The sequence below is a fragment of the Lissotriton vulgaris genome, chromosome 5 (genome assembly GCF_964263255.1).
Source record: "Lissotriton vulgaris chromosome 5, aLisVul1.2, whole genome shotgun sequence".
Taxonomy (NCBI): Eukaryota; Metazoa; Chordata; class Amphibia; order Caudata; family Salamandridae; genus Lissotriton; species Lissotriton vulgaris.
In genome coordinates this window covers 1,607,627,817-1,607,642,582 of record NC_141693.1, presented here as the reverse complement: position 1 = coordinate 1,607,642,582, position 14,766 = coordinate 1,607,627,817, and the positions used below count along the sequence as shown (strand labels likewise).

The following is a 14,766-nucleotide window of genomic DNA, read 5'->3' as shown; positions in this document are numbered from 1 at the left end:
GTCAGCATAACAATCGGCACACACACACGTGGTTTTGTGCGTAGCCAAACAAATAACTATAATGAAAAGTGAGTTCCTAGTCCGTATCTCTGCACTCCAGAGCAGGAGGCCGCCCAGCCTAGGGAGGCGAGGCTTGTAGCAGCTAAGTGCTAGGCATGAAGTCTGTCTATGCACCTAATGCCAGAGCCAGTGAATAATTGAGAAATAATGTCTTATCTATTGCTGAACCACGACTCATTCTTTAGTGCCCATTGCCTGTAAACAAAGAACACGCTAGCAGTCTGAGAGGATGTGGTGTAACGTACAGAGGTGTGGACTTTGTGACGGGGAACCAGGTTCGAATCTCAGCATCGGCTATCCCCGTGCCTACAAAAAGCATGCAGATTGGAACACATGAAAAATAAAACAATGCTGAATTGAAACAAATTACAGAACACTTGTAGTTCGGTAGTGCTGGTGCTGCAGCTCCGACTGCGTGAGCTGCACTGGTTGCTTATTTCTGGCATTGGACAGTCGGAAGGGTTTGGCATTGGCGTGTATTTATTGTTAATTAAAAAAAACGTGAGTGCCATGTGTGTTCAAAAAAAGCGAATGCCGCCAGTGGAGCGCAGCAATCATAGTAACTAGTGAGTTTCTCAAATAAAAAAACCACATATGGTATGCTGTCTTTTTAAAAAAAAATATATATACTTCAGACCGACACAGTAATCCAACTAACTAGGGAATTTCTTAAATAAAAGAAAAGCTTGTGGTTGAAAACATCAGCTGCGCTAGTTCACCTCGGAAAGCCAATAAACACAACATTCTAAACACACGAACCAACGTAATCGAAAAAAAAATAGTGTGCTGTAACTAACTCAAATGCCAAGAAACAAAATAAGGCATGTAACAGGGCCAATAGCCATTGGAGGGAGAGACACACTAAAAGGAGGGTCAAATAGCCTCAATTTACAAATGAAAAGTAAGGATTTTAGAAAGGCACACAAACCAACAAATGACAATTGATGGGCGTGTTGAAAGCTCACAGAGGAGATACAGCATGTCTCGGAGAGATAGTTCCTACGAACAGCGCCTCTGCTGCTAAGACAAGACCTAAAAAGGAATCCACCCAATATCTTGAATCTGTCCATGTGCCCATCTAGAACAACCACTGCATTTCAGACTTTCTGTTATCATATTTAAAACTTCTGTCCTGCACCTGCTGTTTTTTGTAAAGTTTGTTCCTCTGAGGGTATATTGCTCTATGTGTTCTTGTCGTGTGTTGCTAGGCTATCACATAATACTAATAGATTTGCTATGCAAGACAGGCCTGTCGCATGTATACATCCCCGCATTTACCACTAAGGCATTTATTTAATAGGCCTAGGATCTAGAAAAGTGGACTAATCATTTAAATGATAATGCTAGTAATCTGTTCTTGAACACCATATGTTCTACTTGGAAACTGTATGTTTTTGGTACCGTTTAAACTGTTAGGACAGAGAAAAAATAACTTTCAACTCCTCTAGTGTGCATATTGTAAACAAAGCTGCAACGGAGATGGAAGTAGAAGGATGAAGGGAGAAACAGCATTAGTTTCTGTATGCTTCTCTAAAAGAGCATTATGTGCATGTTTTTTTAGTAAAGCAGGAGCACGAGTGAACCCGCCTCTTTCCACAAGATATCATTTGTGATATAGGTACATAATCTGCAGTGGCCGGGTTACATACATGGACCGGCTGCGGAGGAAAGATGCTGAATGGGTGAATTCTGACTACTGACATGATGATAGCATAAGTATACGTGGAAACTGTACTTGTCGCATAATTAAGGCGCAGCATACTAATGCAGACATGCATGTTGGTTCTCAGTATTTAGACAATGTAGGTAGGGACTAGTCTAGTTGGATAGGGATGTGTGATCAGGGTTTACCTACCATTACTCTTCATTTGCATATTATCTGCATAGCTGTTTATAATAATTAAGATTATTCAGAATCACATAATTAATTAGTAGCCAGATATTGCATAGTGAATAAGAATACACTAGCAAAATACCATTCATTGTGTGAGCATACTGATTTAGGGGTACTAGGGCAGAGCTCCACTTTATCATGTCTGACTCTTAATGCTCCCTGTTTAATAGACAATACCTCACTAGACAGAATACGAGAGACACCTGTCAGTTGAACATACTATGTTTAATGCTGTTACTTTTTGCTCTTTTTTGCAGTACTTTTGACGTGGGTGAACTGTTACAGTGTGCGATGGGCGACAAGGGTGCAGGACATCTTCACTGCTGGCAAACTGCTCGCCTTGGGACTTATTATTATCATGGGCATAGTACAGATCTGCAAAGGTGAGAGGGGTGTCTTGTTGGTACGTGCACTCACAAGAGGAGGTAGCGAAGACAGAAAAGGGACTTGGGGGAAGAGTCAAAGGTACAGAGTATTTCAACTTGTGGGTCGTAAACGTGCATTCGTTTTCAGCTGTCCCCTCTACACTGTCAAGAATAGCTCCCACTGGTCTGCTTGAGTAATTCGAGGCACTGGTGCGTTTGAGACCTCCCAATTTTGTGAGAGAACTCACAACTAGCAGAGTGAAGCTGAGTTTTTATACTGGCTCGTTATTGCCTGCCAGGTGGGAGTGGTCAAAATGATGTACTATACATGTGCAAACGGGATATACATATATGTTGGACTTTGACATGCTTAAAATATACTTATGGTTGTCTTGTACCTATGCAGAAGAGGTTCATGTATGTCTTTTATTTGGACATATACAGAAGGGAAAGGCAGATGTGCTGTTCTTCGACGTATGTTGTGGGGACAGGCAATCGTCTGGGTGCAAGTTTGCACTGAAGATACTTGAGTGTATTGTGCACCACCGTGCATAGAAAGGACAGGTGGAATATATGTGCTTACGAAGAAAGGCAGGTGAATGCTTTGCTCTTTGGCCTGCATAGAAGATATGCTGTACTTTTACTTGCACAGAAGGGGCATAAGGTGGATGTGTTGTACACACCCTTAATCAGACAATAATACTCAATGTCCTGTACTTGGGCTTATGCTGAAGAGACATATGGGTGTGTTGTACTGTGTCTTGTGTAGCAGAAGCAGATGGCTGTGTGGTCCTTCAGCTTGTGTAGAGGGGAAAAGCAGGTGTGTCATATTTGGGCTTGGGCAGAAATGAAAGATGGCTGTATTGGACTGCTGCAGAAATGTTGGGTTGTACCTGCACTTATACAGAAGTAAGATGTGAATGCGATGGATTAATAACCCTGAGTACTTCTGCTGGCACAGGAGGTATTGTTGGCAATGATGAAGAGTGGTTGCTGCATAAGGTACTGGTGATTGTATTTAAAGAGGTAGCAAACAGAAGAGACCAGTGGATAGGAACTAGAGTGGAAGAAACCAGCAGATTAATTGTACTTGGACTTTTGTACAATATAGAGGAGGAGGCCGTGTTGTACTCTGGTCTGTTCATAAGATGTGTTCTAATTGGACATATACAGAGGTAATAGATATGGCAGTCTTACACTTTAGGTTACATAGAAGAGTCGTGTGGATGCACTGTGTTTGGGTGCACACAGAAGAGAAAGCGTTATTCTTATTTATTTATTCTTAGGTTTGTGTGTAACGGACATGTGAGTTTGCTGTACCAAGAACTGGTTTGTGTGTTCTACTTAAGCATGACCCACAGGAATAGTTAGATTTGTTGAATTCAAGCTTATGCAGTATATTGGGTTTGTGTTAACAGCATAGGTGGGTTGAATGCTTTGTATTCATGATTATTGAGAAGGGTTTGAATTGGTGGCGCTGTAGTCTGTAACTTGGATATAGTTTGCGAATACTAACTACTTGCTGTAGTTTCTATTCACGCTTATGCAGAAGAGAAAGGTGGGTGTTTTGCACTTGAACTCATCCAGAAGAAAGTTTGTCTTGGGTTAATATTTTTTTTCTCTTTGCCCTGTTTTCTCACCTCTTCATCCTTATGCCACAACTCCTAATTCGCTTCTTCCATCTGCCTCTTGCTGCATTCCAGGGGAATATTTCTGGCTGGAGCCGAAAAACGCTTTTGAAAATTTCCAGGAGCCAGACATCGGGCTGATTGCGCTTGCCTTCCTACAGGGCTCTTTTGCATATGGCGGCTGGAACTTCTTGAACTATGTCACTGAAGAGCTGGTTGACCCTCACAAGTAAGTGACATTAAAACTGATTTCATTGGCGAGACCTCCTCTAGAAGAGGTTCTCCTCCTTTGAGATTTCATAGTGTTGTCCCCATTTAGGAAGCCCTTCTGGAGAAGCTTGTTCAGCTTGAAGGCTACATCTAGAGCATTCTTTCAAATTATAGAGGCCACACGTGGAAAATAAGATGGGGACCAATGAATGGCTTGTTGGTGTCCCATAAATTACTGCAAAATAGCGTAGCATATACTAGGGATAGTGGTAAAATAGGTGATCACAATAGTGGATTATATCAACACGATGGCCTATGAAGAGGCAGCTCAAGAAAATAAAAATGCAGAGTCTAGTGGGCCAAAGGGATGTTCGATATGACATTATCTTTCATATTTCTGCAGCACAAAAGGTTGCACTTAGCAGAAGAGTAGTCCTCGAAAAAGAACTCACTGGGAGACTGAGTGCGCCAGATAAAAAGCTTGCAGTATGAGACTGGCATGGGAGCCATTGGGCCCAGGAGTCAAGCGTCTGTAGTGCAAGCTTCAATGAGGCGGTCCAGGATCAATGTTAGAATATAACTTCTAATTTGTATCAGGCAGAGTTCTGTAGTTTCTCTGGCTTAAGAACTCATACCTTGTTCCTCCTTTCAGTCTTTTGGGGGACTGACTGGTTGGCAGAAGTTTACTTAGGCCTGCAGTACTTTTACTGAACTCCCGGTGGGTGGTTAGAAATAGCGTAACCCTAGCAGCGGCAATTCAGTAAACCCAGAACACCAAAAAGATCATGCCCATGGCGGGCCACTTAAGAGGGACAGGACTACTAAGCCTGCCAGGCCTGACTATGAGATACCACCACCAGAAAAACTCGACCTCCACTAGTTATTGACTTTCTGTTCATCTTTTGTTCAGTGAGCTTAACCAAAAATAAAAGAAATTACAGGAGCCTGAATTACCACTTTGTCAACAAATTTGTATTATTCCATTTTACTTCAACAATTCTGGCCTAAAAGGCCACAACAGCTGAAAACCCCTCTAAGTAGCCTTGGAAATCTCTACCAGTCTTACTTCACTTGATCCCAAAGCTTGCAAATAGAGTATCATAGGTCTTTTGAAGAATAGTCGGTAGGCGTCATTTTGATTTATTTTACATCCAGTGATGTAAATCCTATTTAGATACATATCTCTGAAAGCGTAAGTGCTAGCAGGGAGTCATAGTGGTCACACCAACCTTCACCTGCCTGTGATTAGCTTGAAGCCTTCCCTCCTGTCCACTATCAGTTTTTCATCAACTCGTTCTGACGTTTTCTTTTTCTCTTTGCAGGAATCTACCTCGGGCGATCTTTATCTCCATTCCACTGGTCACATTTGTGTATGTCTTTGCAAATATTGCTTATATCACTGCCATGTCGCCAGAAGAACTGTTGGCCTCCAATGCTGTTGCTGTGGTAAGTGCATTCCAACCTCCCCTCTCTGCTTTGTTCTTTATGGTGTCATCTGCTGTGCTACCTACTCTTTATGATCCTCTACTGCTTCCTCTACCATCTATGGTGCTATGCTATAGCTGTCCCTGCCTCCTACATCTCTTTAATTTCCCTGCTGCTTCTTTTTCCTGCTCTGTCTGTGTTGTGTGGCTTACTAGGTCATCTTTTTCGGGGGGAAAACCTGGCCTCTTGCTTTCTACTTCTAACAAGTGGTCTGTAACAGTAGATGCTACCTAAAACTTTGTAGGTTTGGAAGTATTCCGTTCCACGTACTTCTCCTCTGAGGAATTGAGTAATGTTATTTTTACAGTTTTTGAATCAGCAAACCAGGCCGCATACCGACTCCTATCCCTGTTCAGCAGCTTAGTATGTTCCAACCCAATATATTTTTAACAGTTAACCGTTGTTGTTTTTGTGTGTTCATTTCTCGGTATGGGCTTGCAAATTTCTCCTGTTTTTCTTGGCATTTTCCCTAGTGCTCGTCTTTTCTCTTTGGGCTGGTATGCAGCGCATGCCGGCCTCTACCCTTTATCTGGAAATGCAGGCCTCTCTTACTCCCCCCTTAGAATCAGTTACACAGGGATTACCAAAAAACCTCCCCACCCCTGAGGGTTTCACCTTCCTGGCTCTGGGTGCCCCAGGCAGGGGCAGGGAACAGTGGCGGCTCCTCTGTAATGGCAAAGGAGCGTCGCTCACCCTGCTAAAAGCATGCAGAGTCAAACAATTTTATTATTATTTTATTTTTCTCTGTCTGACAGCCGACGCCAGTCTATAGCGGGGTGGGGTAGGCAATCCTGAACAGGGCAGGGACTGGGAGGAGGAGTGGTAGATGCACTTGTAAGGGCACATCTCAGTTTGGCCGGCCATCTTAGGCCAACCAAAAAGACATGAGAACTTAGGTTTCTCCAACCCGAGCCTGGTTGCAAAGCTGGTTTGGAGAAACCGCACAGAGTCCCAGGCACTGTCTGAGCAGCAAACCAGGCCGCTCAGGCCAATCCCAGAGAGCTCTCATGCTGGGGAAAGCAAGTGAAGAAAGGGGGGGAACAAGACCCCAGGACACCATCAGCTTTCTCCGTGCTCACACAATAGAGGGAAGGTGTTTCTAGACAACAAGTGGCGTCTCTTGAAAAGTGGATTTAGTCGTCTGAGAAACGTGAATAAAGAAGTCCCACGCATCCCTAGAATCATCAAGCAATTTTATGCTTTCTAATGCAACTTCAGTCATTGTTTTTCCAATTTTAAAAGCTGAAAGTTAAAGTTTTACAGCTGCCATCTTTCTCCATCCTCGCTCTACTCACAGCTGGCCATAGGACATAAAAACACAAACTTAGATGTAAACTATCCTTAATGTTGACTTCTTTGTGGGACAGTGTTTTAGAATACAGAAGCAAAGCAAAATATGGCTAGTCAGACAATGCCATGCAAAATGTGATTTGGCTTACCTTTCCATCACTAGTATTCTTCAGCCTGCACCAATGATGCTTCAAAAATAACAAATCTGTCATAGTGGAGCTGTTGGGTTACGAAGGGGAGGAGAAAGTACTTGTGGGTGAAAGGGGAAGCATGAATGGTTGAGGTAGCGAGGGAAGAGTGACTAGTTAGATGTAAGGCGGCCTCGGCTAGGTACAAGTTACTGCACACCCTTGCAGATGGGCAGTCTCAAAGCATCGCAGAGTCAGTAAGAGTGGAAGACTGAGTAGATCCCAGCCGCATTGCATGTCTGTAGGGAGTACAGAGGGTGGCCTTGCAAGGACTGACTCTTTCAAGGCTACTTGGGCATCAGACTGGATATTCAGATGAGCTCAAATCATTTATCCTGAAGTGATGAAACCGATAGAAGAGGAGAAAGTTTGTTTGTAGATATGTCTCCTGAGAGAGGAGAAGATAGGAGATGAATGTCTAATGCTTTACTATAGATAGACCATGGTAGCATCACTAAACTGCATCCTGCGTTTCACATGCAAAGAAGCAAGAGGTTGTAGACGGAGTGGTCAGAGGGGTAGGATATAACACAACTATAGTGTTTTAAAAAACCTCTGGTTACCACTTAAGATTCTGTTCAGCAGCAGGTTGACTATAATTCGCTTTTAGGGTGGAAGTGGGTACGAAACAATGATTATTTTACAAAGTCCTGGGTAAAGTGGGGTGTAGGGGACACGGAGTAATAAACTAGAGTAGGAGCTCGCTGATCAGTGAGAGTTATTGACAAGTAAAAAAAGACTTAGGAATCGATAACCCCTTTGTAGTTTATGGCAGTTTTTCATTGGGCACAACTGTTTTCTTAAAAAGTCTTTCCAAAAGACAAGGGCAGAAGTGCGGCACAGCTCCTTAGGGAAGAACTCCCATATTCACTCTAAGGCGCCTGTTCCATAATTGTCCTCACTGCTAGTTAGATAATTCTAAACTTTCCCAACTTTGCTCCTCGCATGAAGTGTGGGTGAAACGAGAATCATTAAGAGTTGTACGGAAAAGAACTGTTGAGTTTCCTTACCTCACTGTCCAGGCGAAAAATAGAATAATTAACTAGAGATGTCTTTGATGAGATCTTTGCATTTTTCCTGCCTGTTCCTTTTTTTGAACTGTGGATCATATTTGGCATGACTACTCTCTGGTTCTGGGATCATTCGTTCTTTCTACTCTTTTATCCTACCTGGTTCATCTGCCCTCCTTCCTCACCTCTTTCAAATGTCCTTTGGCCTGTTTGCCCTCTTCTTTCTTCTCCAATCTTCTTCCCTCTCTCTTTTAACTTTTCTCCCCTTTTAAAACTCCTTTCTCTCTTCCCTTTGCTGTCTGGGGGCCTTCCTTTCACACTTGTTGCCACTTGTTGCCCTCTTCTTGTGTAACTTCAATCTTCATTTGAACTCTGTACTATTTTTCTCTTCCTTTTTTGTCCACAAGGCCACTCTCATGTCTGTCTCCTTTCCCTCTCTTCCAGACCTTTGGTGAGAAACTGCTTGGTGTCATGGCTTGGATCATGCCCATATCAGTCGCCCTGTCCACCTTTGGAGGCGTGAATGGCTCGCTCTTTACATCCTCAAGGTGAAGTATCATATGAGTGTGAGCAAGTACTGAGGAGAGGTCAGCCACGCTAATACCTGCTGATCGCCCTGAAGGCCCCTGTTGGGTTGTATATTACCATGCTGCCAGGAGAGCATAGGCTTTTGTTCTAGGACCATAGCCTGTGTCCATGTGTGCTATGGTTCTCTGCTGTATGTTGGCTGTGTGTATGTGTGTTTGTTTGAATCTTCTTTAACTCATGCTTCAAAGCATTAAGTCTTCAAAACCAAGCAGTTGTCCAGGAGAGAGTCTGAAAGGTCCATCATCATGGCAAGAAGTCCCACAATATTGTTGCAGCACAGGAAAGTAAACTGGCACCTCTTAAGATACATGGGGTTTGGGGCCATTGAAAAATGACAGATATGCCTGGTGCCTGGTTAGGACTGTAGCGCTGGATTTATCTTTTGGGTTTTGAACCCGGCCCTGTATTTGGAAGCCAGTACACAGATTTTGAAGTGAACTTCACAGAGTGAAATAACCTTCTGCCAAAGTTCAATTGAATACCGCCTCTGTCCGATTTAATAGAGTGACTGAAGGAGTAAATAATATCCTGAGGGTTACCAAGTCTCCAGCAAGAGCAACATGACCATGCCTGGAATGTAGGGAAATATCAGATGGAACCATTCTTCAGTGCACCCTTGTAATCCGCTGGCATCGGCATGTAACAGGTGTCCTCTCCACCCGTTTAATTTGTACACATACTTCAAAAAGTGTAGAGTACGAATAAACAATATGGAGACAACCTGAGGTAATAATTTCAGTTTTGCTGTCATTAAGCCTTAACTAGTAGGTACCGCTCTATGATTCAAGAGATACAAGTTTGGCCTGTTGGAAAACTATCCCAGATTTGATGTCTTCCCCATGAATTGGACAAAAGGAAGTGGTCTTGGAGCAAATCTGTTAGTTGCATTATTTGGATGTGAAAAGTAAGGTCCAGGACAGCCACAGGTAACCTCATTGGACACTTGTGGTTCTTCCTGAAAATATTGTCTTTTCTCAGCAGTATATTCTGTGTGATTGTGCCTGGCTGCAGAGTGTACATCAGGGCAGCACTAGCTTTGTGTTCACACAACTGTGTTGGGCTGTTCACAGGCGCGCCTTGTTTCTACATGTGTTGTGGTAGATGCATTCGTTCATCCTCTGCTCACACACCTCTTCCTAGGCGTGTGAAGTATTGTTCACCTTTGACCTCGCTCTTTTGTTTCTTTATAGATTATTTTTTGCTGGCGCTCGTGAAGGTCACCTGCCCAGCGTCTTGGCCATGATCCACATCAAACGTTGCACCCCCATCCCAGCCTTGCTCTTTACCGTAAGGAAGCATGATGCATCTGTCTACTTAACTCTTTCTTCTCCCCTCTCAACTCTTTACCATGAATCATTTAAGCCAATTACTCACCCACCTTTTGGGTCCTTCTTAATCTACTCATGACTAAAACTCACTCCATGCAAGCACCCTATACATCGAACCCTCTCACCCATAACAATCCTCATATGTTTACAACCCCTGTGCATCTCATCTGGCTTTTACTGTTTAGATATCCACGCTTTCAGAGCATACTTATCCATTACTTTCCCGATCCCTGTGCAATTCACCCATCAAGCGCCCCACCTAGCAGTCAGTCGGTGTCCTCTGGCAATCCCAGCCTCGCTTTTCTCACTGTGTGCAAACCAGGGAACCATCCATTAACCCCATTGATCAGAGTGTCCCTCGTAGTTATCTTCTTTCCCATTCGTTTTTATTTGGAGCATTTTCCTCAACTTCATGTTCTCCCAACCGCGAGCCATCCCACCCTAGACCGGCCGAGCCATCACCTTTCCATAGTTGCACCATCTCCTTCCTTTTTATATTGATCACATCCCCCCATTCTCTCGTTTTGTTTCCCTCTCCATTGGTTCAGCCGTCCCAATCCATCTTCCATTGGATGAACAATTTCCACCATATTGTCCCCGCCTTCTCCCCCATTCTGTAATTGGCTAAAGCATCTCTACAACCAGTATGTTGGGAACGAGAGAGTGAGAGAAAGGAGAAATAATGACAAGAGAGCCAGAAAATGGAATGTGGGAGAGTGTATGAGAGCGAGAAGGAAATGTGAGAGAGATTATGAATGACAGAGGGGGCTGCACATGAGCATGACAGTGAAGGAATTACTCCAGTTACAGACAAAGTAAATTAAACGGAAATATGAGAGGGAAAATGTTCAACCACAACATAGAAAAGGGGAATGAGGGGAAAGGGAACACGTGGGAGAGAGAGAAACGCATGAGAGAACCAAGGTTTGAAAGTAAGATAAACCTGCAATCCTCAGAAAAACGAAAAAGAGAAAATTGGTATATGTAAAGGCACAAGGGAGCCTATGAGACTGGGAAGGGATCATAGGAGAGGCAGAGATAGGGAAGGGGACAAGTGAGCGATAAGGAAGTGGGAGAGGGGCTAGCGAAGGATAGAGTGACCAGAGAGTGAACGACTGCATGGATGGCAGAGACAAGTGTGCACAGGACAGAGAGGGAGAGGTAGAGGTGGATTGAGTGAGAGGTGGGATGAGTTGTATTGAGAAGGAGGTTCAGTACCTCTACTATGTGACATCTCCAGTGCTCCCAGCTGCACCTCCAGATCACCAGCCTGTCGGGCAATGTTGTGCTTTCCTGATAGAACGGTCTGCTGCTGCTTACTTTTCTCCATCACACACAAACTAATACTCTGCACCCTTGTCTGCCACCACAGTCACTTAGAAACTTAAGACCAGCCGCCTTTTCCACTAACCACTAACGTTTTCAGCATTTTCCACCACAACCAGCACTCCAGCAACCTATAACTAACGACCCACCATCTTATGCAGTCTCAGATTCTGCTCCTCATTTAGCAGAAAGAATGTGTAATCTTTTACAAGTTTTCCTTACCTTACTTACGACGGCCATCATCTATGGACTGCTCTCTAACGTTTGCTTTGTTTATTGATCAGCGTTGTTGTGCATTGATTATCTGTTGCATGCATGGCACAGCTGCATTCAAGGCAGTAAATTGGGGCTTCCTCAAGAGGGCACGCAAGAGACAAACTACAAGACAGAAAATTAGGGATGGTTAGAGAGAGTAAAAGCATAAGCAAGGCATATCTATTTAAAGAGACAAAGGCAAGCGCACCTGTGTGATGCAACACATGAGATGGACAGACGAAGATGGAACAAAGGTAACGTACCAGAGGAAAAGGTATCCTGTGAGGTGTCGGGAACATTTAGCAAGAAAGAAGGGAACCTATTAAAAAAAGAGGAGAGAAGCTTAGAGATCGAGGAATGCTGAGAAAAGAAGGAAACCCAGGGCGGGAGGTGAAGGGGAGTGGGAGGGATAAGAGAAACAAAATGGAGATAAAATGAGAGCAGTAAGGAAGCCTTTTAGGAAACAGAGGAGAACCATATGATTGGAAAAAAGAGGGGAAGGAACCATTGGATGAATACAGGGCTGAAAATAAAGAAGGGATATAAATAAGGGCGAGAAGGAGACGCAAACAATTGGACAAAAAGATGACAGCTGATAGCGAAGGTTGATGGGTCAAACACAAATAAACTGTGGGTTTGATGCAGCTGTCTCCAGTGCCACTCTCTGTTTACTACCGTCTCTTCCTCCTCCAGTGCCTGTCCACCCTGCTGATGCTGGTCACCAGCGACATGTACACCCTCATTAACTACGTGGGCTTCATTAACTACCTGTTCTATGGTGTCACTGTTGCGGGTCAGATCGTGTTACGCTGGAAGAAGCCTGACATGCATCGGCCCATCAAGGTAAGATGGTTGAAACGTAGAGCTACCTGCCCTAAAGTTATGGCCAGCCTCAACTTTCTCCTGCAGACACCACTCAATGGGTTGCCAGCATGCCAGGGAGTGGCTGTGGATCTTCGTCGCAACAACTATGTGTAAAAATGTGTGCCAAAAATCAAACATAGGGCAACAAGCAATTTCACCAATAAATATCAATAAAGCATCAAAAAAGCAGACAAAAGTGGGTTCGGACAGCCACTCCAGAAATGCAAGAGCTCGTGGGCCTCAGGGGATCTCTAGGTTTGGTGAGGTCAGCAGACCAGAATTGCATTCAGAAGCATGGGTGGAGCAACTAGGCTGGCCTGAAGTGGAGGCTGGAGGTACCTGGCAGTTGTGTAGGTGGCCAAGTTTGCACGTAAAGAACGTCTGATCCAGCCCATACCGGTGTAGGTTACACCAGGAGTTTAGGGACTGTTGCAGAGGTTTGGAGTAAGTAGAGGCCCTAGGCCTAGTCAAGCATTTACGTTTGCGGAGGCATGTTCTGGCACCTTAGGTATGTGTCAGGCCTTTTAAACAAAAATATGACCTTGGCACACTGTGTGCTTAAGGCCTAGTGGGAGCTTGGAACAACACAGATGCATTTGACCAAGCCCTGTAGTTGGGTTTGTATCATTAGCTGAAGAGGATAAGGCAGTCTTTAATCATGTCGACTTTTATTTATCAAAGCAGGACACACAAGCAGATAGAGGCATGGGCTTAGATGTAGCATTATGTTGGGGCAGATACAAGACAGTAGGGTAGGCTTTGAATGAAAAACCCTGTCTGGAGCTCCAAGCAGACAATAAAGCTTGTTTCAGACAGATTTTGCAAAGAATAATGGAAATTATGAATGCCGCTTCCTGTGTGCACTAGCTGTAGCTTACATGCCAATCAGACCAAAGTGTTACTAACTGGGCACCTGAACATAGACACTGTCACATGAAAAAGTTCCCCTGGTGATGAAAGTGAATATCATTGACAGCAAGGAAAAACTCACTGCGGCAGGAACTGTGTTCAGTAAAAGGAACAGAAGCGGCCGAGGACCATAACGGGAGCAGACATAGTATATGGCTGTGCTAATTATGAGGTGGGGGACTTCCTGTAGGTTGGGTTTAGTTATGACTTTGCTCTTCAGTCCAAGGTACATACACTGAGAGACATTGGTCATGAACACCCTCCAAAACTTCCTGCTATCCTGGTCGTTTCATTTTTTTTTGTTTGAATATATTTTATTGAGAGTATAGCAAGGAAATATCACACCGTACAGGCATTTGATTAACACATTCGGAGATAGTATCATGGTAGGCTTTGCATTAAGCATAGATATCATCAGTATTACACATTGTATTAGTCTTATGCCCCAGGTAGCAGTACTGGTAGTAATGAATCATTAAGTTCACATAACAATTTCTCCTTTTTACAGTGTGAGCTCATGCTCATTATCTTCACTGAGTGTTGTGCCAATTTTAGTCGAGAGTCGTTACCTCCATCTCGTCTGAGAAATGATTATTGTTGCTTAGTCATGCCTTATTATGTGGTTCGCGAGCGTATCTGGCGATATAGGTTAGCGGTGTGGCTGTCACTGTCAGTGTTGTCGCGCGTCTATGACTTAACTGGTGGCTGCCAGAATAACTGTGGTGTCCCATTGTCAACTCTCTGCTAAACATTCAACTGGTGTAACCGGGAAGGGGGACCAGGAGTATGGTCTAAACAGGTTCGGGGGGGGGGGGGGAAATGCTTAAGTGGGAACTCGGGGTCAGGCTCCTTCCCATGTTGTGGAACATGTGAGGCGAACTGGAAAGAGAAAGATGGAATTATAATGTAGAAGGAGGAGTAGAAAGAAATCGAAGAGAAAAAATAACGTGAGGAGGATACGCTATCCAGACATGTTCAGTAGGGTATGTGAGCAGGCGCTGTGTCCGTGTTTCGCAATGTGGGTATGATCTTGTTTCTTTACCGGCTGTAGTCCGGTGTTCAGGGTGGGCGGTCTCCCCCGAGGCTGGGGCGTTGTGCGGCAGCACCCCTGAGCGACATCCCATGGGGGGAGGGGCCTCCTAGCCTAACGCAGCGATGGGGGGCGGTCAGTGGTCGCAGCGCGGGTGTAGCGCGTTAGTGTCTCCCCCCTATCCTGGTTGTTTCATGACAAGCATTTGAAAGTTTTAGCCATGCACCAAGGGCCTGTCCTAAATCAAGGTTCTGCTGGTGGAGAAAAAAAGTTTATGAGCCTTTCTCAGATGACAGTAGTGAGTTAGTTGTATGATCTGGTTTTGGCAAGAAAGTT

At 44.2% G+C, this 14,766-nt stretch overlaps 1 protein-coding gene across 1 annotated transcript in view; it reads left to right on the top strand.

Moving 5' to 3' along the window:
• SLC7A8 (solute carrier family 7 member 8) overlaps positions 1-14,766 on the top strand; it is a 103,745-nt gene that overhangs the window by 73,021 nt on the left and 15,958 nt on the right. The window contains exons 5-10 of the mRNA XM_086923757.1: positions 2,212-2,337; positions 4,023-4,176; positions 5,480-5,603; positions 8,575-8,678; positions 9,909-10,005; positions 12,321-12,470. Of these exons, the coding sequence (XP_086779883.1) occupies positions 2,212-2,337; positions 4,023-4,176; positions 5,480-5,603; positions 8,575-8,678; positions 9,909-10,005; positions 12,321-12,470 (755 nt within the window). The remainder of the gene's footprint in view (positions 1-2,211; positions 2,338-4,022; positions 4,177-5,479; positions 5,604-8,574; positions 8,679-9,908; positions 10,006-12,320; positions 12,471-14,766) is intronic.